The following is a 25,415-nucleotide window of genomic DNA, read 5'->3' as shown; positions in this document are numbered from 1 at the left end:
GGTGCTTGATACACAAGCTACAAAGTCACTGGTAAAAGAAAAAGTGTCCTAGGTGCTATAACATCCAACAGATATACCTAATTCTGGGAAAAAAGCAAACGGAACATAGGAGACTTTAATCCTGCTGTTGAAATACAGCAGCTATGAGCACCATGGAAGTACAATGCCTATGGCCTCTTTTCAGACTACCTACTAGCCAAATCAGACTTCTTGAATCGAGGCCTCATCTGAACACACACAAACACAGAGGTAAGAATTTATTTTTCATTACTCCCCGAAGTCTACATTTACTCTATGATACATCATGAAAGCTATATAAACTTATTCAGCCATTAGACTATTTTTCAATAACCTTTTTCTGCATACTATATTAAAATTAAGACTACTAGCAAACAACCAAAACTATCCCAAAAAATTCAAAATTTCATCTCTTTTCAATGACTAGAGAACAATGCACAGAAAAAGGAAAAGCTTAAAACAAATTATACTTATTTCCATTGCAGACATTGCCAAGAAAGAATGGAAGAGAAAATGCCACATATACTCAAAAGGCCCAGATGACATTGGTTTTGAACAAATATTCCTAATGATTTGTGTCTGTTTTCTTTAAGAACTCCATAGATTTGGTGGCTAATAGCATTGGGGGAGGGGAAAAAAAACAAACACAAAGCTACTGCCTCATCAATTTTCTCTCCCCTATATCAACATTTTCAGAATTGCATACCCTAAAGTCCATCCAGAACCAATAATTTAATATATAACACTTGTAAATCTCAGATACATACCAACAGATTTTTCTCATTTTGTAAAACAAATTGATCTCCAGGGAAAAAGCTGTCTGCCAAGCCTCTGCACAGAGAAAGTTCATTTTATATATTTTTGTAATCAAGTCACAGACTGAAAGCCTGCTGTGAAGCTGGGGTTGCTTTGGGACCCCATTTTCCATGTTAGGGATCTCTTCTGCAAAAGGCACACGTGGGACTGGCTCATCCACAGAACCACAGCACACTTCCTGACACAACATGGAGTGCAGCAGACTATGGCCAAAGATTTGGGATTTCAATGAGGATAATGAAGTGAATGTTTTGCTTCCAGCTAGCTATTCTTAAGAATTCAGCCAGGAAAACCGAGTAGCTGTCAGTGCTCCATTACCTGATTAAAAGTACTCTATTAGCTGCCTCACTGAGGCTTCTTCAGTATTAAAATGAATAAAACCTGTCACCTCTAAGCTAGAGGACTGGTGGTCATAGGAAATACTGGATGTTTTTTCTGAAATGAGGAACAGCTGGCTTACATTAATGTAAGTATTCATAAGTTAAATTTAAAACCTTATCATTCTAATTAAGTCCTGGTGATAAAACCTGAAATTAAAAATCACTGTTGAAGTTTTAGATCATACTACATAAACTTAGAGGACATGCACAGCATAGGCAAACTGAGGTTTTGTTTGCTTTCTCAAGAGGTTTCTTTTAAAGAACAGCAACCTAACTTTTGATAGTTTTTCACCCAGATTTGCATTTTTATTTTAGACTTTTTTTTTCTCCATTTTAATCAATGGATTAAGACAGCTTTCCAGCATCTAAACATTGTACTAGCAGAGCTTAGCTACCTATTTTTCCCTTAGGACAGAAAAAAATTGCATCTGCAGTACTGATAATTGACTTTTTTTTTTTTAATATCACACTATTTTACAATAAGACAGATTAGCTAAGATACATGTCTATTAATATGAGTGAAATCTGATTAAAACATTGGACACTTGTGCACCCTCCCTTATACCAGTATTTCCCCCCCCCCCAGTTTTGCTAAAAACATTTTTGGGTATAAATGGGATACAGGACTAAAAAAGGAGGAGAATGATTAACCTTAACGTTTCTAAAACGTTTTCACTAACTGAAGCACTCACACTCCTCATCCAAGCTGTGCCACAGAAAGATGCGAAGTGGAATCATGTCCCAGGAAACATCACCTGCACTGACATATATGTTTTGCCATTTTACTCAAAGAGCCAGTTAATTACCTCCTCTCCTTCAAAAGGGCCTTTCTGCAATTCAGTCTTTTAGAAAATTTGGGAGCCTGTGGTCAAAGTGATAGGCTGGCAAAAAAAGTTTGCACATCACATGAACTCATCCCAAATGCTTTGTAGGCACAAAACTGACAGCACCAGTCAGTGGCCAGACATGAAGTCAACAAGAACGATGCTCTCCCACACCACACACTGCCAAAATAATATCAATTCCCTTGACCCATGATCCGAAGAGAGGTAGTTCTGGAGGAGACAGCTGGAGAAGGGCTGCTCTGGTAGCCGTAGGAAAATCTCACCAACATCCCACAGGACCCATGGCTGTTATAAAATACTTCTAAGAGAAACGAAAAGCTATTTATCCTGGCAACTTGTTTTTCCATTACTGTATGCCTACTCCCTGACACAAGGGAAGAGCTCAAAACAATGCAGTCAGGTTAAGCCCTTCCAGCACCGCTTTCACGTTGCCTATCAGCTGATTCCCTTACTGGTCTATGAGCCCACACGCACCCAACCCGTGCTGAATGTGAGGGCTGCTTTTCCACCTACAGAGATGGGGAGAGCAAAGATGAAGAAAAAGACCTGTCTTTCAGGCTCTAGCATCCTTCCTCTTCCCTGAAGCCCAGCCACCAAACACTTCCTGGGAGGAACAGGACCCCGGTAGAGCCCCCGTGTTGTCACATGCTTGGAACCAAGACTTACAGGTAAGTGCAAGAGTAAGAAGTAGGAGACATAAAGCTTGCTATTTTTCTAAAAAAAGCTCTGCAGCAGAGCTGCTTCCCTCAATTGCTGGATGCTGTAAAGACAGGAAAGTCTTGAGTGCCTCTGGAGGCAGAGCCTCTCCTGCTGCCAGTGACTGACAGATCTGATTCTGCCCCCGAGCCACAGTCTCCATTTAACAGAACTTGCTGTTTACAGGAGGAAAAAAAAATTATATATACTATATATATATATATATATATATAATCATTTCAGAAGTGCCCCAGGGATTGACAGAGGATAATTGCCAAATACAAAAGCTCTGCTCTCACCAGATTGATGACTAGGGATATTCTTTCTATTTGTTTAGTGTTCAACTTTCTCTCTATGCACAAGCACTTCTCTTGTCAGGTATATACACAGATACTGTATGATTCATTGCATAGGAGAGAAGAATGCAGTGAGGCTGTAAAAAAATTAGAAACAAAAACCCTACAGATTTGGATAAAAATGTACACAATATTTTTCTGATGGCTCTGCTTCTTATGAGTCATTCACAGATGTGGAGTTGCAGGATGGAAGCCAAGATTAAGTCAAAGACAAAGCTTTATACAGGAAACCAGCTCAAGTCTGTTGCAATGCAGGTTACATACTGAGCTACAAGGAAAAAAAAGCCTTTTCATCAGTAAAGAAACACTGTGCTTATCTGCCACCATTATGCTAAAGGATTCTGCAAGTACCCAGGGACAAGGACAAAAAACATTATTCGGAATTAAGAGGTCTCTTCCCTTTCTAAAAGCCAACCAGCCACATGCTCTCCAGCGTCGTGGAGATAACCGGAACATTTGGAGAATAAAACACAAACAGTTCCCTTTTTGTTCAAAAACACTTTCTTTTTGTCTCTGTATCAAAATAAATAAAAACGTCCCCGAGTTTTTCAAGAATGCACATTATGAGTCCTTTGCAAGATTTCTAACCTTGTGTTTCTGCAGGAGTACACAGGTTGTTGTAACACCTCATATGACAAAACCACACTCACAAATCCAAGCACCCCAACAGTTTGCTGTCACATTTTCCCTTTAGCTCAGCATTCTGAATGTCTGCCCTTTCCTAGTTTGCATTAATCAGATGGTTTGAACCATGATGCATCACCTCAGATCTAAGTTCGTTCATGGATACCAGCCACACATCCTTCTTGGTTTTTGCCTCACATCCCAAGACTCCTTATGAAGTATTTGGCACTGAGGTAAGGTGTTCACCACCTATCGTACCATATATAATTGGCATCATTAAAATAAGTCCTTCTAATTATTAAATGTAGTAGAAGCCTATAAAATTCTACTTAATAAACAAGCATAAAAATTATTTAAAAACAGGAAGTAAGGCATGTGACTTTAATAATTCTAGATGGGGGCCGTAAAATTTAGAATAACATGATAAAGTTCAGTATAAGACTGTCTCTCTTCCGTATTAGGTTTACAATGTATTACACTACTGACACTACAACTGAAGCCGGGACCATTTGTTATCAACTGTTACTCTGAGCATCCCGTAAATCAGATCCTTTCGTCACTTTTTCTCCTGCAAGAAAAAACAGAAGCCTAAGCTTACATGCAGAAGAAAGTAAACCCACTTAAACGTACTTTATATAAAACATAACTGGGCTATACATTTGTATAAAGTAGCAAAGGACAACAGATTAAAAACAAATCAAGAAAAAAAGCATCTAATGTCTTGAGATACTGATGTATTCAGATGTATGTAAGTACAGGCACAAGTACTGCAGCGCAGTACTTCGTTAATTCAATGGAGAAACTGAATGGAGAAAGTATGAAACCTCAAACTTCAGAGAAGGTAAAAATTGCATTTTAACATGTAAGCCAACTTACAGCAATGCACTTCATGTCTCATTACGTACAGTTCACATCTTCAAAAAAAATTGTGTTCCAGTCTGGTTTGTTCTAAGATATTGCCATAAACCAGATTACATTTGAATAAAATAAGTTGGTCTGTTTCATTCAAGAATAAATTGATTTTTTTTTTTTTTTGGTCTGTGCTCTGCAACCTAGAGGAACTAACTTCAACATGCAATAGAAGTTGCAAAGTTGTTGTCTGTGTAAGGCAAGTTACATGTGTAAGGTAGTGGGATGGATCTCCCCAAATGATATGTTTAAGGGTCAGGGCATAGCAAATGAGAAACTAACCCATACTTCAAGTTTAGAGCAATGGAGCACTGCAACAAAGCACTCACTAATTTGTTACCTCTTTTCCCGTACATTAGATAGGCAAAGAATCTAAATTATGTATCAGTATAAAAACCTATAAAAAACCTAAGTTATGTTCGCCAAACTACAGTTTACTCCCAGCATCAAGGTCTTTCTTCTTTTAAGAAACCAAGGAAATGAAGTAATTGTTTAGGTAAGAAGATCAAAGCACAACAAAAGTCTAGACCTTTCTGGTAAAGGTGAAAGAGTTTTAAGAGTTTTATTTTCACAGCTGTTTTTATGTCCACATTTTCAACATCTACGTATTTTTTTCCCCTATGACCAGTTCCCATATTAAAAAACAGAACTGCTACATGCAGATGCTGAAGAAAACAAATGATTGTTTGTGTGTGTATATAAATAGATAAAAACATACAAACTCAGAGTGAAGAAAGAATGCCACATTGTATAATTACAATTTATAGAGTATAAAATAAGGTAAAAGCCTGTGCTGTTTTACATTGGAGTGGTAAAATTTAGCAGCAAGCCTAGCACCCATACAGGCTCAAATCAGGCTGTGCTGGAAGATGTAGACCGCATTTGTTATTGTGTATTGCTTTCATTTTACTAAATGCTGTTTCAGAAACCTACCAAACTGACTGTAAGGGTGGAATAATAAAAGCAGAATTTCAAATCATACAAACAAGCAAAGCAGCATATGCCAGTACAGTTTCACTGGTAACTGCTCAGTTTAAAGCTTTTATGTCCTACATCATACAAAATCCACAAGCTTCTTCAGACTGCCTTGGAACCCAAAGTACCACCATGGATGCTCAAGTATTGCGAACTGGCGCTGATTCTGTAGATTACAGAGGGGACACAGGAAGAGCCCAACCTAGTTATCCACCAAAGGTTTAAAAAAACAAAAAACAAAAAGCAAATTTTAATGTAGCAGAATGTTCCTGACACACAAACACAGAAAATGGTTGATAAACTCAGGGCCTGATGAAGCACCAATTGTCTCATTTTATGCTTGCTGTTGTTTGCTCAGGGCATCCCCATTAGGGGATGCAAAAGAGAAAAGGTAGTAAAACCACTGGCCTTTTATATAGACTTAAGTCTATTCAAGCCAAATGAAATGTCTGCTGCTCAGAAAACAGACAAGGGACTTAAAAGCAAGAAAGCCTTCCTAAAGCTATTTTCACATGAAAGACAGTTACGCCGTTATCACTGGCAAAGGTTGATGTACAGCCTGAGCTGATCAGCCCTACAGGCCTGAAGCTTCTGGTCATCACACAAAATAAAATACAAGTAAAAAAATAAACAGTAAAAAAATCCTTTCCTCATCTTTTTGTTCTATGAACTTGGTATAAGAATTATTTACCATTGAAACTTGTATCTCAGGAATACCCCAAATCTCTTTTTGGAAGTTGAATGAACGTGCTGGAAGCACACGTTGCTGAGACTACGTATGGATGGTGGAAAGCTGATGTTTTACATTTAAGTAGTTTTACCTGTTCCGTTCACCATACAGCACTGATGTATGTATTTTCATATTGCGATTCCTCCCACATTCAAGTTGATCTCAAGACAACAAAAACTCAAATCAAGGACGCAAGTTTTTCAATTTTTTATCAAAAATTATTGCTATAGATTGCTCATATTATCACCAATTTTATAGCTCAACCATCAAACCCCACACATATTATTGAGCCACAAATACATAAGCATGCTGCTGCCAATTTTGTGTCTTATTTTATTTATACAATTTTTCTCAGCTTCCAAACTACATATGGTGGCTACTTAGGAGATATATAGAAACACAAAGCTTTCCCCTGCCTGCCCAACCCTCACAGCAGATCTATCTTTGCAGAATACATATACACCTATGCAGAAAAATTTGTTTGCACTTTTCAGTTTTCAGGAAACCATCTTAAACCTCTAGTTTCAGATGTACAAGGCTGAGCCATCAAAGGGAATACTGCACACCAACGCATTCAACTAGGTTCTAACTAAACACCACTTATGAATAGGCCTAACAAAATTTGAAAACCACTGTTTGAATTGGTGAATCTTTTATTCAAAGCTTATTCAACTGAGCAAGGTGTTGAAAACACAAGTAGAGAGTTGTTCTGACATTATGCTGCCTACGCAAGCAGGCCCCAAATCCATTACTGCAAGCAAATCAGTGCCCACAGCACGCAGTCCAGCAGATGAGTAGTACATAGGCCCCTGCTAGCTAATTTATATTTTTATGGACACAAAGCTGTTTCTAAAGCTGTTGTTTACAAGAAATAAATAGAAGCCAGAGAAATTATACAATACTATTTACACAAAGCTGCGATACAGGGCAGGAAATGCTGAAGTTAAACTAATGACTCCAAGAAAACAAGAAAGCATTGTTTTGTGGTTAGACAACTAATTCTGAATTACACAACTCACTTGATCTAGTTACCTTCAGCATTTCTGATACTAAAGTTTCTCATTTCCATTTTTTAAGCCTCAAAAAAATATCAGATCTTCTAAGCGGGACTAATACCAAAAACTTTTAAGTTCATGCAAAATAAACTGAAAAGAAACTTGTAAACTTAAAGGATATAAAATGTCAAGCGTGGGGAAGTGAAAAATTAAAACAAAGAATGTGTGATTTCTGCCAAAATCTAGAAAAACAAACGATAAAGAGTAAGGAACTAATATTTGGCCTACTTCTGCCTCCAGTTTCTGTGTGGGAGCTTTAGCTGAAGAAATACTGCATTTTTGCAAACAAAAACAATATTAAGCAGCACGATGTTAGTGCAGCTGACAATGTAATGCTGTTTTCAGGAATAATTTTTACCATTTCTGCTCTGTATTTTCAACTCAGATCCTTTTAGAAAAGGTTCATGTGAGTATGTTTCTACTGTTTTATATCAACTCCTCTTTTAGGGTCTACACAGTAATGAGTAACTCATACAGGAGAAATAGGAAAGCTAATCAAATCCTAACCTGTATGAGAAAGTTTTAATATATCATGAATGTTTATAAGTGATCTTGAACATGACTTAGCATTTCAAAGTGTCTGCTGATTAGTGCAAGGTACATGTATCCCACAATTAGTGATGAAACGATAAGCATTCATACTTCCCATCTACACAAGCATTTAGCATATTCTAAGATGACACTTACTAGTATAAACAGTGTCTCCAATGTCTACATTTATTTTTTTGTACGTATATTCGGTACTAAAGTAAAAAGCTTAGTGAGTCTCAAGAACAATGGGAAGTGCCTCTGTCGCCAGATAGCATACCAGCCTACTTCTCAGAACAACAAAAAAAAATCAAAACACAACCCAAAACAAAACCAAAACAACCACTCAGAACTTGCAAAAACACAGACAAGTAACTGGTAACATTTATAGCTCTTTCAAGCTGGAGCAGATTTAAGTAATGGGGTAACAAAGAAAATTCTAATTCTTTATCACAAAACGCAGAATATTATTACCACATTATCTACAGAACATGCTATGCAGAAAACATCATGTAATGCTTCAGGACACATCTCTTCACATGATGTATCTCTTGCAAAATACCCCGGTTTTTATTAATATTGTCCATGTGCTTCATGTCTGCATAAAGCATTTGCCAAAACACTCGCTTTCTAACTGACATGGAAATTGTGCTCATTTGGAAGGAATGTCAGTGAACCAATGAGAAAAAAATCAGGACTATTTTTAAAACCTTGTCATTTGCGCTATCCGTTACCTGCCAATTTGTGTCCTTTGGAGCAGTCATAATTAACTGAAATAACTTCATAGCTGTGGGACAAACAAAACATCAAACTGTTATCCAAGAACTTGTAAAGATTAAGGCTATGCATTATCTGTTGCCATAGCAATCTAACCACAGGTAATCTTGCTTTTTATTTAACAGGTACAGAAGTATTGATAAAGTGATTTTAAAATACGGCAAGAAATAAGTAGCCTAAATCATCAACTTAAATAGCACACAAGCCTGGCAAAAGACAACATATTGTCTACAAGTCTTTATAAAAGCAACATAGCCAACAACCACAATTGAGGAACACTAGAAGAGAATATGATTACTGGTTAGAGTTATTTTCAAGAACAGAAACATGTGATGAGAAAAAAGGACTCTTACTCAGGGAGCCATGTTTGCCCCTGAGAGGTACCGAACTGTGTTTGCGTTCTACAATGCACAACAGATGACTGTATTCATATGAATTATTAATTATGCGGTTATTTTTAATTTTCATTTATCATATCTATAGCTCATGTGGGAAAACAAGAACATTATATGAATACATAATGTCTAATTCAAGAACGCTTTTGTTGTAGGTGGGCAAAGGTTGCTGAACTGCAGACCTTCTTGAAGAAGCAGTCTACTTGAGAGCAGTGTAAAGTAGCTCAAAATCAGCATTCCTGACATAAGCATGCACTGGGTCAGGCTTCAGTGGAGGAGACCAGCTCCCATCTATTAAAAAATGGCCGTATGTTTGTTAGCAATAGCCATCAGTAGTATCTTCATCCAAAAATGAAACGTATCAGCATTTTACAGTCAACTGAAATTAAGATAAAGCAAACCTAGATTACTCAGATTTGCAGAGAATAACAATGCAATGGACCCTTTGTCACCTGTGAGCCAAGGAGATTTCTGTTTTATACCTCAACAGAAGCCTGGAGTATAGATCAGATACAGCATTCTGTGCTTTATTTATTAAAGAGTATACTTGAAAGGTAGACACTCCTTCACTTTCTTTCTGATGACTATTTTAAGTTACATTCTTTTTCAACACTGAACTACAATGCATACAGGCAAGTATCGCGATCACAGAAGAATCTCAGAGCTTACAGACCACCATTACTTCCTCTGGGTTTTATCAAAAAAGAGGGAAAAAAGTCTTTCACAAACTGGATCAGATTTGACCTTCTGGGAATTTCTGCAAGTTGACTTTATCCTCTAATGCGTCTTCCATCTTATAACTTAAGAAAATACTCCACTGATGACCTTCTTATATTATAAATATGTTCATTTCAATATATTGAGCCCTTCCACTCTTAACCACAATGACTCTGTACAGAGAACACCAGGTCAGTATTCTCACAGGTTTTTAAGAACCTAGAATCTAGGTGAAGCCTAGACTGATGCTGAATAATGCCACCAAATCACCCAAGAGCAAAAACCAAAAGGCACACGTGCCACTAGCTGAAAGAAATAAATTTAATAATATGCATCTTCACTAAATTGCCAACCCTACATTCCCCCCCCCCCCCAAGACAAGTAAATTGAACATGGAGCCTTCTCATCAGAAAACACCTACAACCAAGGAACAGAAAAACTAAACAAGTGATTACAGCCTTTGCTTGTAGCCATCCAAAGCAAAGATACACAAAGTTCTGCGGCAAAATATAAACTGTCCACAAAAGATTCCTAACATTCCTCTTCCATTATAATAATTTAGTCTTCAAGATGTTCCACAACATGAGCTGTAGCTTCTTGCAGCGCAAGCCAACTAACGTAAAAAGTACATTCTTTTTGCAGTTAAAATGGATTAGCTTTAAAACTAAGCAGAAAGGGAAAATTGAGCAAAGATAGCTAGGACTTGCTGCTCTACTTCCTCTGTTGAATGTTTTGGAAAGTTCATGTTTCAGGAGTTTTCAAGCCCAGTAAACAGTAATTTAAGGCTGCAAAAGACTGCACTTGAGGAGGAAAAAGAATAATAGTACTGTAAGTTATATTAGTATAATTTCCTTGCAAATGCATCATACCAAAAGCTTCCACACAAGGTAGTTGTATAATAACTACTCATTGAAGTCTTAAAGGAGCCTTTACTCTCTAATATCATCCAGACATTGAGAAAGGATAATGCTCAGCTCTGCCATCACAGTGCAGATGCAGTGGACATGAGATAGTGTTTCAAGTTCAGAAAAATCCTCCTTAAAAAGGAAGGGCCCACCTAGCAGAAAAAGCATACAGCTACCTAATGCCTGCTCCAGAAAAATGGCACACACAGCTCTGCTCACAAACGGCAAGTATCAAGCAACGTGTCCTACTATTAATTTAACTGGATCTTCCCACCGTTGTAATTTACCCATAGGAATTTTCCTAGTTTCTCAGTTAGCAGAGTTGATAGCATTTTATAATCAAGTTTATTTTTAGAGTTGAAAAAACCTCAAGTCCGCATACAATAATGCAAAACTAAGATTCAGACTACCATCTCCTAATATTGAAATCCAGGTATTCTAACTACGTATATGGTTAGAATACATAAAAATATACACACTTCATTTGGCCACATTCTAAAGACAGTACTTATCATGAGCACTACTTACTCTTAAACACACAGGACGTTACAGAAGTCTTACCATCAACTGCACGCAATATCACCTGCACAAACACACGAGAAGAACTTCCATTCTTCATCCTTCAGAGTCCCGTTAGGTGAGACAAGTCACTTTTACTGCTGGTTCTTGAGATAGACCTGATGGCGAGGTGTTTTCCACGGTACAAACAGTAATTTCATCATTTACATAATTTATCACTAGTCAAGCTTTTTCATTGGTGACCTCTTTTGTTTCTGTTGTTTAAAATCAGTGCTACTTCAATTCTTTCAGCTGTCCCTTTAAGCCAGAAATTGCCTTTTTTCTTTTTGCATGTTACTAAAAACAATGATATAATTAAGTTGTATGAAGACTTGTGGATTGCTCTGCAAGGACAAGCATGGAAGTTTATAAATTACTCTTTTCCATAGACATTGCAAAGCTCCCAAAATTGTGTTGACACAGTAAGTAATATTGCAGTGATCAGAGTGAAAGTCAAAAAAGATCAGATTTGAAAAAAAAACACTGCAAATATCAGCTGTGAATAAAGAAAAAAATCTAGAAAGAACAGAGGTAAGTTTGGATGGTCAACTGCATTTCTAGAGTTCACAAACCATTATTATTAGGACTGCCATTATTATTAAGGCTGCCAAAAAAAGCAACATTTCCTGTTTGCATTTTCTTCTTTTATTTTGATATTGGTTGGATTCAAGTTTCCTGTTTCAGTTCAGCTGGCTTTAACCATAAAATACTTGTCAGCTCGGTAAGTTCCTACCCTGAAATCATGAGACAGCTTGGCTACTATGAAGCCACAGCTTTGGCAAAACCAATTTGCAGAAACAGAGACAAGTTTTCTCTGTAACTTGCTGAAAAATAACCACCAAATTTAAGGTGTTTCAGAAAAAAAATTTGCTTCTGTTGCCTAAGCTGTCACAGTGAAATGTGTACCACCTCTAGCTGTATCTGCATCAGTCTACTCAATCACAGATTAGAGAAGTTTCTCCAGAAAAGAGAAACTATCTGCATGTTGCTGAAGAAACAGTACTGAGGAGCTAGCTCTAGCACAATCCCAGTACATTCAGCGTGGATGATCAGTCAGCTGCCAAGCTCTACTTTGCAGCAATTAGCTAGTTACTCTCAGAAAGTCATGAAACACTCCAAGTTTAAGCAAAATTATTTGGTAACACAGTAGTTTGGACCTGTGGTCCGCTTGGGGTTTTAAGTTGCCATTTATACCAGGAAGTACTAGAGTCTTTAACAGAGAACCTAAAAAAAAAAGAATTAAAGGTACAGAATAATTTGCCTAAAAGGCATCTTCCTCCTAAACAAGCATTTTATTCTTTTCTGTCCTGAAAAAAAGTGGGAATACCATCCCTATAATGCAATCAAGTTCAACTCAAGACCTACCTGAAAACATAAATTGCATTTCTGAAGCAGAAGTAAAGAGAAAGCGTAAGAGCAGAACACTGGAGAAGACAACAACATTTGGGAATTACTAGAGATCACAATGAAAGATTTTTCTATTTTTTAAAACGTAAGTCATTCCTAGTTACCTTTTGCTGATGCTGAACTCTTGTTGCTTGATGGTGTTGCAGAGTATGAAGCTGTATAGAAGTTTACCATTACTACCAGGCAGAATTGATATTCCTTAAAAATCAACACGTTCTCCTAATTATTTTAATTAATTTGCAATGTGAAAACAATTTGTAAAACAGTGCAATACTGATACTTAGAAGGTGAATATGGAGCTGTACTTCAAACTGATTAACTATGATCTTTAAATCTCACGGGTTTCCTACAAGATTACAACATCTACTTTATGGTCCTTGCTTTTTCTTTAGAGTAGAATGATGCAAACCAAAAATGGCCAACCCACAGCCAACAGCTCTACATCATGGTCTTCCTCCGTTTTTTATTATGGAAGTCAACAGGCACTGAGGTATCTGAATTGGCTTTACTGCCATGAACAGAGAAAGGACACCTGCCTTACTGATGTTTTCATTGCAGTAAAGCAGACCTGATCAACTGGAGTAGTGCTCACCAGCATGCAGGAGACGCATGCACTAGCTCTCCCTACTCCATATATCACACAGAAAGCAAGGAAGCCTGTATAAGTAGAAAAGAATTTACACCAAAGCCTACATTAAAAAAAAACAGCATTGGCCAAATGCGTGCTCCCTCTGAAAGGGCAGGCTAGGGGAGGAGGGAAGAAAACTGGGCATTCCCCGGGCCTGCCCACGGCCTGCTCTCGCTCGTGAAGCGGCAGCAGGCCTGTGAGCCTTAAGTGGCCCTGTTCATCACACTGCAGGAAGGAAGCTGAACATAAATGCCAAGAGGGTTCTCCCCTTTCTTCTCATGGAAGGACATTTGTACAGAAGTGCAGAAAACAGCTCTGCTCAGCAGTAGTGTGTCTGGCAGCCACACTGTGGGGAGATCTTCTCCGTGCGCTTCCAAAGCTACCCAGCTTCTATAGCCACCTTAGCCATGTACCTGCTCCCCTTTCTGGGAAAGAGATCTCCCACTTTAAAAATCCACCTAAAACATTTGGCCTTCACACTCTCCCGGCTAAACTACAGGGGCAGCCACACAAGCCTCCCCCCCAACCACACGCTTCCCCATGGCCTGGCCAGCGTTCTGGAGGACAAACACCTCCTTAGCTTGTAAATGTCTGCAGAAGGTAGCAGGGAAGAGACACCAAAGGCACCCCTGAGGCTGAAAGCACTAACCCTGTAACACCCGCTAAAGCTGCTCTCACACAGCTGCTGGCTCCTCAGGCCAGAACGTGAGGCAGCACCAATGCCACCTCTGCGGCAGTAAGAGACTAACCCCATTACAAGACCCTTGTAAATACGCATTTGATATTCCCGAAAGAAAAAAAAAGAAGTATATTTAATATTTTAAGTTTTAGTTTGAATCATATTCCCAACTCAGAACACTAGTAGCAACACTCAGCATCACATGTAAGTGAAGAAAACATTTCCAGCTAGATATATACTGATTAAAAATGCTTAATTCAGATATAATGATCTGTAATCAAAGTTACATCTTTCAGGTGATAAATCACTCAAAACTATACTAACATCCAACAGGATTCTCTTCCAGCACTCCCAGATATTTACAATAACACAGAATATAAAGTTTGGTAAATATTTAAACATAAACAGAACTTTACAACAAACTGACCCTACTTTTTCATGGCTTAAACGATTCCTCATGTTTCAAACACTGGAATGACTTTTTATTTCTGCCAAACCTCTGAAAAAAATTGAAAGATGTCACTGAAGGCCATTTAAAATAAAGAACCTGACTGCTGCTAAGCAACCCAGAAAACATCCTTATGTGTTCAATTGTTTAGTGCATTAAAAAAATTTCACACATATGGCAAATCCATGTATTCTGGACTCTAGCGACGGTAATGTCTTCCACACTGAGGGAGAAGAGAGAATTCTGCAGGATATGTTCACATTTCAGGAAAGGAATTGCTTTTAAAGTACTAAAGATTGATCAAATATATTCACTGTTTCTGCACATGGCATAGATTAAAAAACAGATTCTTTCTTATCCGCTATTTTACACACACTCCAGAAGTAAGTTTACTAAGGAAAAACAGCACTTAAATTTGTTCTACCAAAAAAAGTAGTGAGATTCCTTTCCAATACATAAAACAATATTTTAAAAATGTGCTCCATATCCATACTCTTAAAACTAATGCTATTTTAACTGCCCTGGCTGCATATAAACAAAGGCTGTTTAACATAATTTAATATTCACCATTCTGTAGCACTTCTCACCCATGGATGCACCACACATTCAGAAGTGGAACCAAATCTTACGTTCTCTGAAGTAGATCACAATGAAATGAAGTATTTTCATATCATAGTAAAGATGACACGCACATGTATCCTGTACTTGAGTGACAAAAATCTACCATTGATGGTCGCACAGAGCAGCACAGCAGAATGGAGGATGCAGCAACTCATGTCAAAACACTCCAATTTTTTCATTAAGTGATTAACCTTTCTCTCATCAAGGCTTTTGTAGTACAGTGTAGTGTTCAGTACAGGAACTACCTTACAACACATCTTTTGGTTTAATTATTCTGCACAGTCTGCAGAATCACAGTTTATATTCCCTCAAGCAATTCAATTATCTTACCATAAAGGTCATGGAGAATATCTTCAGAAGACATCAATCTGCTAAAGCTTTCCAGAACATAAAAACGCTTCAATGCACCACTTAATTGACCTAATATTTATTTTGGAATTAAGGATTTCATTTTTCACATTTCTCAAGATGCTTAGTCTTAAGTTACCAGTCTCATACATTCAACTGCTACAAATTTATCACAGGCTCATTCTGAACAGAGCAGAGCCAGTAAAAATAGATATAATCAAAGCCCTCCATTCACACAAAACTATTAGCAATAAGGAAAGAAGAAGATTTAAAGGTCAGTTTAAAACACTAATCCAGGACAGCAATGCAAGATTTCTAAAAGGAGCAGACCTCGCTTAGAAAGGAAAGTAGTATCATCACCCATAAGCAGAATATACACACACACACACATATTTGTTTTACATGCAAGAAAGGAAAGGTGGTGAAAATATATTTAAACTTTGGAAAATCTGATAACCCCACCATGAGACTTCATAACATTAGTAGAAATAAAAATTGTAAAGTCTTATACAGCAACATACTAACAGCACAGGGTGATGACAGAACACAGGATGTTTGTGTGTGTTACACTTAAAAAAAATGTATATATACACACAATTCTTTTTGAAAGGGCTGAAATGGGATGGTGTTTTTTTTTAATTATAATAAAACACAGTATTACCAATTTCTAACTCCAATTATCTATTAACATTGTTTCTTCAGGCCAGATGTACTTGGCTTACTGCTGATTTCCAGACGTGTTGTACTGTTTAGCTGATCATCATAAAAACGTTGCAAGTTTTCCTCACAAGGAAATAAAGAATAATTTCTTTCCAAGAATGAAGTTTACCAGAGGAAACACATGATCTGGCCTCCTCCACGAGGCACAAAATGGCACATTGGTTTATTGGTTTTATTCTGCTAGTTGTCTCATTACAAATAAGGGGAATAAATCTAGCACCAATAGTATCAATAGTATCTAGCACAGATACTTTGCACCAAATAAGTGAGAAATGCTAACACTGACTTAAATATATATATATATACACACACACACATTCAAATTACATATTTCACTTCAATGATGACCTGGAATGAAAACATTTGTTTTTTCATCCCTTGGCATTCATTTTTATTTACAGGTTCTGCCTTCCAATACTCTGTAATATTCCAGCATCTACAGCAAAAATATCCTGTGGCACTTAAGTTATCTTTGCAAGCCAGAAAACTTCAGGGGAGGACTAGAAGACCTACAACAATGACAATCCCATAGCTTCTTAAGGAAAATGTTAAGTGAGACAGAGCAGAAAAAACAAACGAAACAGAAAAGCCTTTTTGTGGCAGAGGGGGAAGTCCTACTTGTAGAAGCCACAGGGTAACAAAGAAATTCTTGACTATCTATCTACTGCAAGCCTCACAATAACAGTATAAGCAGAAAGATAACTGCTCCCCGCCACCCCCCCACCCGCCCCCCCGAAAACAGTTCTTACAGACCTTACTCACATTGCATTGCTTTAGTGGAAAATTGAAAGGAGGCTCTGCAAAGCCTCCCGGGGCTGGCCTATAGAGAAGTTTAGCAAATGGAAAAATGGAAGGTTCAGGCTTCACTTGCATCTACACACATCCCAACAGGCAAAAAGCCAAAAGAGGAAGAATGGGAGTCACCATTTTCTTAAATTAATATTTGAGAGAAAGCTTTCCATATAAGTTTATCAAGTTTTCTTTGGAAGAAATATTTTTCACAGGGTTTATACCGGCCCCTGCTCAACAGGCAAGTAGTACAGGAATTGCACTGGAGCAGGGAACCTGAGGCCACATTGCAGCTGGCACCATTCTGACCATCTTCTTACCTCCAAGAACGGCTCCTGGTCAAAACACACTGGGGCAAGGAAAGCAATTTAATCAAGATCTGAAGGCAGATAAGTGGAGGAGATTACTTTCAGTTCAGTGACAGATCCAGTAGGCTGCACTCGTAACTCTCTAAAGACAGAGCAAGAGCTACAACACAACTACCCACACACACGTCACCCACCACATGCTGAGGAAGTCTTCAAGAGACCTTCAGCTAACCACAGGCTGAATACATCCTTGCAAGTGACCCCCTCGAGTGACCACAATGTGCTCCAATGTTCCTTAGCCTTTAATATAGCGGTCCGATTTTGACCCATTTAAGTTCTAGGGGATACCAATCTGGGTGACTTAAAAAAAATTAAGAAGAGTTAACTTTATTTCACAGTCTTTATAGAGCTGCTGATCCCAAAATGCATGACAAACTCAAAAGAAGCAACTGCTGGCATCTGGCCATTTGGGAGGTAGTCAGTTTTTGAATTATAAAATGGTGTCTGAAAAACAGCAGTAACCACACTAAAAGAATAGAACAAGAACGCAAATAAAGCATTAGTGATTTTCTACTTATTCAACGGAATCACAGCTTAAAAATGCAAAGGCAGCCTAAATAACTTTTGCATGTTCCAGAACTATTTGAAGTTTCACTGAAATAACACTAAAAAGCATCAGTAACAGGCATAAGAAATCCTAAGATTAAAAATCTAAATTCTCCCAGAGCTTTTAAATGTACAGACCAGTTTTTTTCTAGCAGATGCTTCTCACTGTCCTGGGGAAGGCAAATTGATCCCAATATTCAACCACAATTTTATCAGTCCTGGAATACAGTTCATGCTCCAAAGTGCCCTTTTTTCCACTGGCAACTGATCAAGCACTTACCTAAAAACGTGTATTAATACACTAATTCAATACATAACACTAATAAATATTGTGCTCTAATATTACACTCTAATATTAAGATTTAGTTTAACTCAATTACAAATTTGAAATTAATGCTAAGCTTTGTAGTTAGGAAGCATAGCCACTCTGCAAGAAAAGACTATCTCACCTCATCACTACAAAACTGAGAATCACGATTTTTACACACTTCTTTCTAGGATAAATCCAATTTTATCAGGTTGAACTACACATTGACATGCAATAAAAATAATGGCCGCTTTTTTTTTTTTAATCAGGTAGATTTTTTCTTCTGTTTTAGATCATAAAGCTTGCAATCTTGATTTCTGCTCTATCAAACGCACACTTGTTCTTTTTAAAAAAATAGATTTCCTATTTTTCCTATGTTGTGACTATTGCATAACATTCAAACTGTCAGGATCCCTACTCAACATCCCTTGTCCAGAACAGCTCAGGGGAATACCCCTACCTACACACACCACACAAACACATTTGAAGTGTCCCATGCATTCCTACATAAAAAATCCAAGTGCCACAGATATTTATACATACCAATTCCCTGTATTTTTATAGTGTGAAACAATACAACCAAATTTGCAAATCCAAAACTACAGTATAGGGATGAAACATGTTTGTGTGCCTTTCTGACTCCCATGACCTGGCTGCCACTGCACTAGAGCAACACATCCTGGATAATGGTCAGGACAGACCAAAGGGGATGCATACATCAACCCCTAGTCACAAAATCAGTTTTCAACAGAGAAATTAAACATAGTTATGCTAGTGGGCAATTGATTTATCCATTCAGACATACCGTATTATCTGTATTCATTTTAAGCCCCCCTAGCCCTCACTCCCATCTTTTCTCACAGATACATCAAGAGTTTTCCCCCCCAGTATCCAAAAAACTACACTAGTAGATATAAACATGGGAGAACTTGGTGAATACCCTAATTCTCCAGGCTCCTATTAACTACATGAACAGCAGAAGCAATGCAGCTCATTTCTGTGAGGACTGCAGTCATTCCAACAGCTCCACACAGGGACAACTGGCCGCGGGCTGCTATCACGCATGACCAAAAGCCATCACTCCTTGTAGATTTTGCTCTGCTTCGTTCAGGTCTGGGAAAAGACAGATCCTATCTGTGGCTGACACTACAAATACACTTGCTTACCCTTAAAGTTCAGATATGTATTTCTCGTCAGTCTTTTGAGAAAACATTCCTTCACAATATCAATGAACCTTTAACAGGAAACATTTCTTAGGAAATTTTATATTCCTACTCCAGTAAAGAGGATATCACTGCAGAAGTCTTTACATAAATCAGCTATAAAAGTCAGTGAAACATGAAGAGTTACATTACCCCATGCAAAGCGGTCATCCTGATCTGAACTGGATACATGAAAGCCTAGTTATAAACAAAACCAGACACTGAGCAAGACTTCCCAGTATGCTCAAAAAATGTTTTTTGCTGCTTAACACAAAATCATTCTGAAAACTACCACTGATTAACAGGTAGAGGCTTAAGGAAGAAATCCTTAAATCAAGCACTCGCTCCTTCAGCTACAAAACGTACACACAATTAATAAGCTATCCCAAGTCCAATTCACATGTAGTCAGTTTTTATGCTCAAAGTAAAAAACAGGCAGCACTACGCCTTCCCAGTAAGAGGTATTATTGTAAAAAAAAACAACAAACGATTAGTTCTTCAACACAGAGGGCTGAAATTAAAGAAAAACTAGCATGTTTCATTGTTTGACAGGCATAAAGCCAAAAGCCTGGAATAAGTACTCAAAATAGGACATATTTTCCAATGGAGGTAAAGATTACAATATAACCAACAGGAATGTGCAAGCCAGCAATACTTAACTTAGGAGTTCATGCCAAACCATGATAGTCCGTTGTACTACTTAAAAAACACTGAAACTTGAGAAAGTGGTATTATTACAATTGTTAACAATGGAATGCAAGAACATTTTTAAACTACAAGTCACACAAATTCATTTCATATATTTATTTTTGTAGAAATAGACTATTCATCACTTTGGGGATTTGAAAGCCTGACAAAGAAATGGAACTTATTTTTCCTGCTACATGTAAGTTAAACACCAAATGTAAATGCTGTTAGAAAGGTTCCCGTTACCCCACAACAATGTTCTTGTCCAGGCTACGCTGATAAACTACAACAACAAATAGAAAAACATGAACAGAAATCTCATACATAGTTCAGTAGAAAAAAAAAAACATTTTCTTTCTCTAGGAAGAGAAACTTTGTTTAGAGCCTACTAAAATTAGAGTTTGCGAAGTTATTTCAGTAAGAAACTGGTGAAGGAAAACACAACATACCTCTTACAGCTCCAACAGGCACACAGGGAACTTTAAACAGAAGTAAAAGTCAACAACGCTAAGTATTTGCAACTTCATTCATAAGTAAGGTATACTATTCAAATGAGCACTGTACACTTAGTTTTATCATACAGACTTCTGCCATCATCACACAAAAATCCAGCAAGGAAGCAGTAACTCCTGCTAAGCCATACAAACAAATACCAACATATTTAACACACCGGTCAAGGTTACCATCCCCACACAGAAACCACCAGTCAGGACCACCCTATTTAAGCTGAGATTGCCTATAAAGCAGCTGAACTGCTCAAAATCTATTAAGTTGCATCTTCAGCCACTAATAGAACTATTGTTTGTAGCAAAGTCTCAGCAGAGGCCCAGTTTTCATAGAACATTGAATGTGCTGAAGATGGAAATATCAAGGGTTTTTTTCTCCAGCCCCCCCCAGCTTTATCTGTCAGACATTGATCCGTCATTCTCTGTAGCTGACACAAACTAGTCTAAGAAAGGTATTATAAGTACACTTTCCCACCTAGTTATGCATTAAATTGGGAAAACACGCTTGTTTAAACGCAGAAAGTTTCACCTGACAGATCAGCAAACAGGAAATAAATTGGTTATCATTCAGGCATCGGAGGCAGGTATTGCCTAAGCAGTCTTAGCATCAGGCAACGACCTCAACAGTGCGCTTTGGGCAAAGGAATTAAGGAGTGATTTCCAGTAGATTTACAGTAACGAGGTACAGTTCACTTCGATTAGATGGACCAAATGAAGTTGCCCAAGTATTTATGTCCCTCCCATCAAAGAGGAACAGGACTTGTTTTGGTGAAAAATGACCACTTGAGTGTTTTTACAATGCCAAACCACAGGCAAAGAGCACAAAAACAAAGGGAGCAATAAGAGTCGTGTCTATATTCATTTACATACGGTAGATTCCTATAAATGTTGACCTACTTCAGTTAGCACATGACAGAATTAACCAGCACTAAATCAGCGCAGGCCAAGATTCTCACTGGGTATCGACAACCTTCTCTGGAGCACATGCCCAACAACTGATGGAGCATTTGTGGTGCTGGGTACCCATCATAGTTTTCTAAGCATCTAGTTCTGTGCTTCTCTTCAGGTGTTCATTTATCAATAACTGAGAAGAATACAATTACCTCACTAAAAGACTCTCTAGGTACTGAAATTAAAGTTATCCAAAGAGTCCCCAGAACGAAAGATGTGTTTAAAAAAGCAGAATTCTGACAGGCACACACACTTGGTCTTGTTTTAAGCAGAGATGTGTAATATGGCATCTTCATCACTGCTACAGTTAGGCTTCTCTTAAAAAAAATGTGATTTTTTTTGGCCCAAGTAATATTGTGTGAAAGAGCACTATAAAATTAAAGCATTTAAACATGCACTGTACATACATCCCACCAAACCCCCCTATGTCTGTTAAAGAATATGTCATAGCAAAAAGGATTTTTTTGTAAATAAAAGACTGGCAAAACACTTTGTAGCCAAGAAAAAGATGCCACGCAGGAGAAAGGTGTTGCCTTTTTTACCCTCCTCTCCTATTCAACAGTGCATGGCTAACTTGTAAGTCTTTTGATGGCTGCTGCATTAGTTGTTAGATTGTAGCTTTTTTGACAGCTTTTCCAAGTTTCATGGTTTTTATTTTTGCAATGACACTCAGCTGCTAAGGTAACAGTCACTCAATCACAAAGTAAGTTATTCCACAGTATTAAGTCACCTGAGTGTTCACCAGAGGTTAGTACACAGCAGCTATGATTAATACGGGTACTATGAAATATTTTCTTCTAATAAGCTGTGACTACTGAGAAGAATAGCTGATCTTTTTTATTCCAATTTGTTTCCCGAAAAAAAAAAAAAAGTTTCTCAACTCTGAAGAGATCTGTTCACCAACAAACTCTGATGAGGACATGCACCATAAGATAGTACGCATCCCACTGTAAAGACTCAGACTTGTGGGCCATTATTCCCCTCACCTGTGATCAAGTACTAAAACACTAATACAAGATAGCTTGACTTTTTTTTTTAATATATAAAAAAACCTTACATTCAAAGTTCTCACCACAGCTTTTGGCTTTTCTGATATACCAAACAGAAAGATAAAATGTGAGAGGCTCCCTCTGCCTTTCATTTAATATACGTACCTTAAGGCTATTCAGAATCCAACTTTGGAACATGAAAAATACTAAACCAACTATTTTAAAGTGGGAAAAAAATGTACAAGCAGCACCCTCACTTTTACCAGTGCTTTCTGCCACCTCAGTTCAGACTTGATTTCTGCTTCAAAAGTGATTGGTGGTAGCAAAAGGGCCATACCAATAGCTTGTCTATAGAGAGCTACCTTTGCCTTGCCACAGCACTTGCTCCATCTGTGGATTGTGTGTGTGACATTATAGTACCCAAGCCCCCAGTCCCACCCATGAGCTAGATAAAAAGTCTGCTACGCCAGGTCAGTTTCGCAGAAGCCAGCATCATCCCATGAGAAACTATGCATAAAATATCAAGCGCAGAAAAGATGAGTAAGAATCATGGCAGAAATATGTATAAAATTTAGTAAGGCAATAATAGAATTCAATAAACAGCAGAAACACAAAGCCTAACAGTAAGCTTCTTCTATTTCTTTCTACTGCTTACCCCTTTGTATATTTCTTCATCAGTATAGTGAACAGCAGATATTAACTAGTAGAAAAAAACAAACAAACAAGAAAATCACCAAGGGTTCCCTGAGCAAGGAGAACATCTGACAGGTTTCTTCAATAGATGCTGTTTAAAACTTGGCTTTAATGACAACTTAACTCAAAATGTTGCATTTGCACATTCACATAACATAAAAAAGCTACTGTGAACGCCTGAACAAGCCATATATTTTAAAATAATTTAAAAAGTAACTTTCATGAGCATAAACCTGCTCTCTAAGAGCTGGTCAAACCAAAAGAGTAGATCCAATATGAGCAAGAAACTGTATTTACACCAGCTCAGATTAAAAAAAAAAGGCAAAAGATTTGTTAACTGTTGGAAATCAAAAATCTGGCCATGGCCACTGAAGACTACAAAGATGACTCCCTTCTGCAGTGTCATTTCTTCACATTAAGATCTTCCAGTGAAAAACACAGAATTAGAAACAATAGGAAACATGACCCTATGAGTTCTCCAATAAGAGTTCCTGAATTTTTGAAGATAGCATACAGATTCTCTTCCACCATTCCTTTCCTCCAAGGGGTGAGTCAAAGTCTATGCTTCCAAAAGATGGCCACAAAAAAAAAAAGCTCAAAAAAATTCAACTGTGGCTTGTAATCAGTAACGTGACTGACCTGCAACTTCTGGGTACCATTTACAGACCTGGCTTCACAACATCCCGTGTGACTGGCAACATTGCTCAGTACTTCATTTATTCCTCTACAAAAAAAGGAGAAGTAAAACCTCCCTTGGAACGAAGTCAAGACATAAGGTAAAAAATTTGTATAGTAACGAGAGGAAGACTGAAAGCAAATGTTTAACAAACAGTTTGGCGTTTTCTGATAGAACGAACTATTGTTTGCCTCTTTTATATTTCCTAATAAATCTGTTTTTTGCATTAAGTTTAGGTTTTCACTCTAAATTAATAAATCAGATGATGCTGCATTCAACATGTGCTTTTCTTCACACACAAAAAACAAGCAAACAGATGCAAAAATCCCTCAAACCACCTTCTGAAGCATGTATGTCTGCGATGGACACAGAGCATCTCCCCCAAACACACGCAGCATTCTGCCCGCACTTACTCAGTGTGCTGTCAGGCTTCTTACTCACCTCTTATGAGGAGATGAAAAAAAAACAAAAACAGGAGCAAGCAAGGAGTGCCTCATTTGCCACTGGCTCCTGCTGGACGCCCCAACCTACACAGGCCTTGGGTTCTGCTCAGGAGCTCTGTTTACCCTCACACGCTCACTACCTCAGGCAGCAGAAAGACAGACTGTGCGCGGGATGAGAAAATGGAAATTTATTTCACTAGTAGAGGAAAATGTTAAAGCAACCGTTGGTCTTCTTGCGGCACTTTGTAACTTTTGACCCTTTTCCCTGCCTCTTCATACACGCAAATACTTTTTCTTCTCAATATCCATGGGCCTCTTAAGTCTGAGAGGCTCCTGATGAGCGCATCTTTATAAGCGGTTTCTGCTTAGGACAGGCTTTTCTCAGAAGTCCTTACTCTTTACTTGCATTACATAATGAGGTTTCTCTACCAGTTCCACAGTATTAGCTGATTACAGATTAACCCACCCCCAGGGGACAGAATCTCATTTTAAAAAATTCCAGAGGCCGCGGTCACCGAGCCAGAGCTCAGGCTTTCGGTGGCCGAGCCAACTCGCCCGCTGCTCCTCGGGGAGCCCCGGCACCCTTCTCTCCCCTGGCAGGGCAGAGCCAGGCACTCACAGCTCCCAGCCGCCCAACGAAGCCCCTTCCACGTCAGAAACAGCGAAATATTTCTCAGGGTTTGGTTCTGTTTTGACACTTCCCGCAGCTCACCCCCCCGCAGCACCGAGGTACCACAGCTCGCCCCTGCCCTCCCTCAGCCACCGCCACGGCGCCTTCCGTCCAAAAGCTGAACCGCTCAGCGCCATCCCCAAACTATTCGTCCAAAGCCGCCCATGCAGCTTCCACCCAGGGGCAGACCCTTCAGAAGTTACTGCGACAAAGCACGCAGCCTCGAGGAGGGACGAAAATAAAAGTCAAACGCGCTGGAAACCCGAGTGCCGCCGGCCCCGCGTCCAGGGGATGCTCCCCCGGCACGGCGGCCTCCTCGGGCCGTTCCTAGAAAGCGGAGAGCCCGAGGCACCCCGACGGAGCCGGCACCTCCTGCCCACCGCCCTCGGCCCCGCAGGGTCCTGCTCTGCCCGCCCGGCCGGGACGGGGCGGCACCGGGCGCCCGGCTCCGCT

The 25,415-nt window shown here is 38.6% G+C and overlaps 1 protein-coding gene across 8 annotated transcripts in view; it reads right to left on the bottom strand.

The window, feature by feature from the left end:
• BICC1 (BicC family RNA binding protein 1) overlaps nucleotides 1–25,415 on the bottom strand; it is a 101,997-nt gene that overhangs the window by 76,102 nt on the left and 480 nt on the right. The window contains exons 1-3 of one of the 8 annotated variants that reach the window (XM_080598545.1): nucleotides 19,501–19,520; nucleotides 12,796–12,846; nucleotides 8,667–8,719 (exon numbers count right to left, since the gene is read on the bottom strand). The exons of 1 other annotated variant lie outside the window; for it this stretch is intronic. In XM_080598545.1, coding sequence (XP_080454671.1) covers nucleotides 8,667–8,719; nucleotides 12,796–12,846; nucleotides 19,501–19,505 — 109 coding nt within the window. In that variant the 5' untranslated portion in view covers nucleotides 19,506–19,520. Of the gene's footprint in view, nucleotides 1–8,666; nucleotides 10,162–12,795; nucleotides 12,847–19,500; nucleotides 19,521–23,135; nucleotides 23,757–23,812; nucleotides 24,247–24,290; nucleotides 25,401–25,415 lie in introns of those variants that run through there. 6 more of the 8 variants (XM_080598546.1, XM_080598547.1, XM_080598548.1 and 3 more) reach the window with 6 other exon arrangements.

This window comes from Anser brachyrhynchus (assembly GCF_964034855.1).
Source record: "Anser brachyrhynchus genome assembly, chromosome: 6".
Taxonomy (NCBI): domain Eukaryota; kingdom Metazoa; phylum Chordata; class Aves; order Anseriformes; family Anatidae; genus Anser; species Anser brachyrhynchus.
Note: the sequence above shows the minus strand (reverse complement) of the source record. Positions and strands in the feature narration are given on the sequence as shown.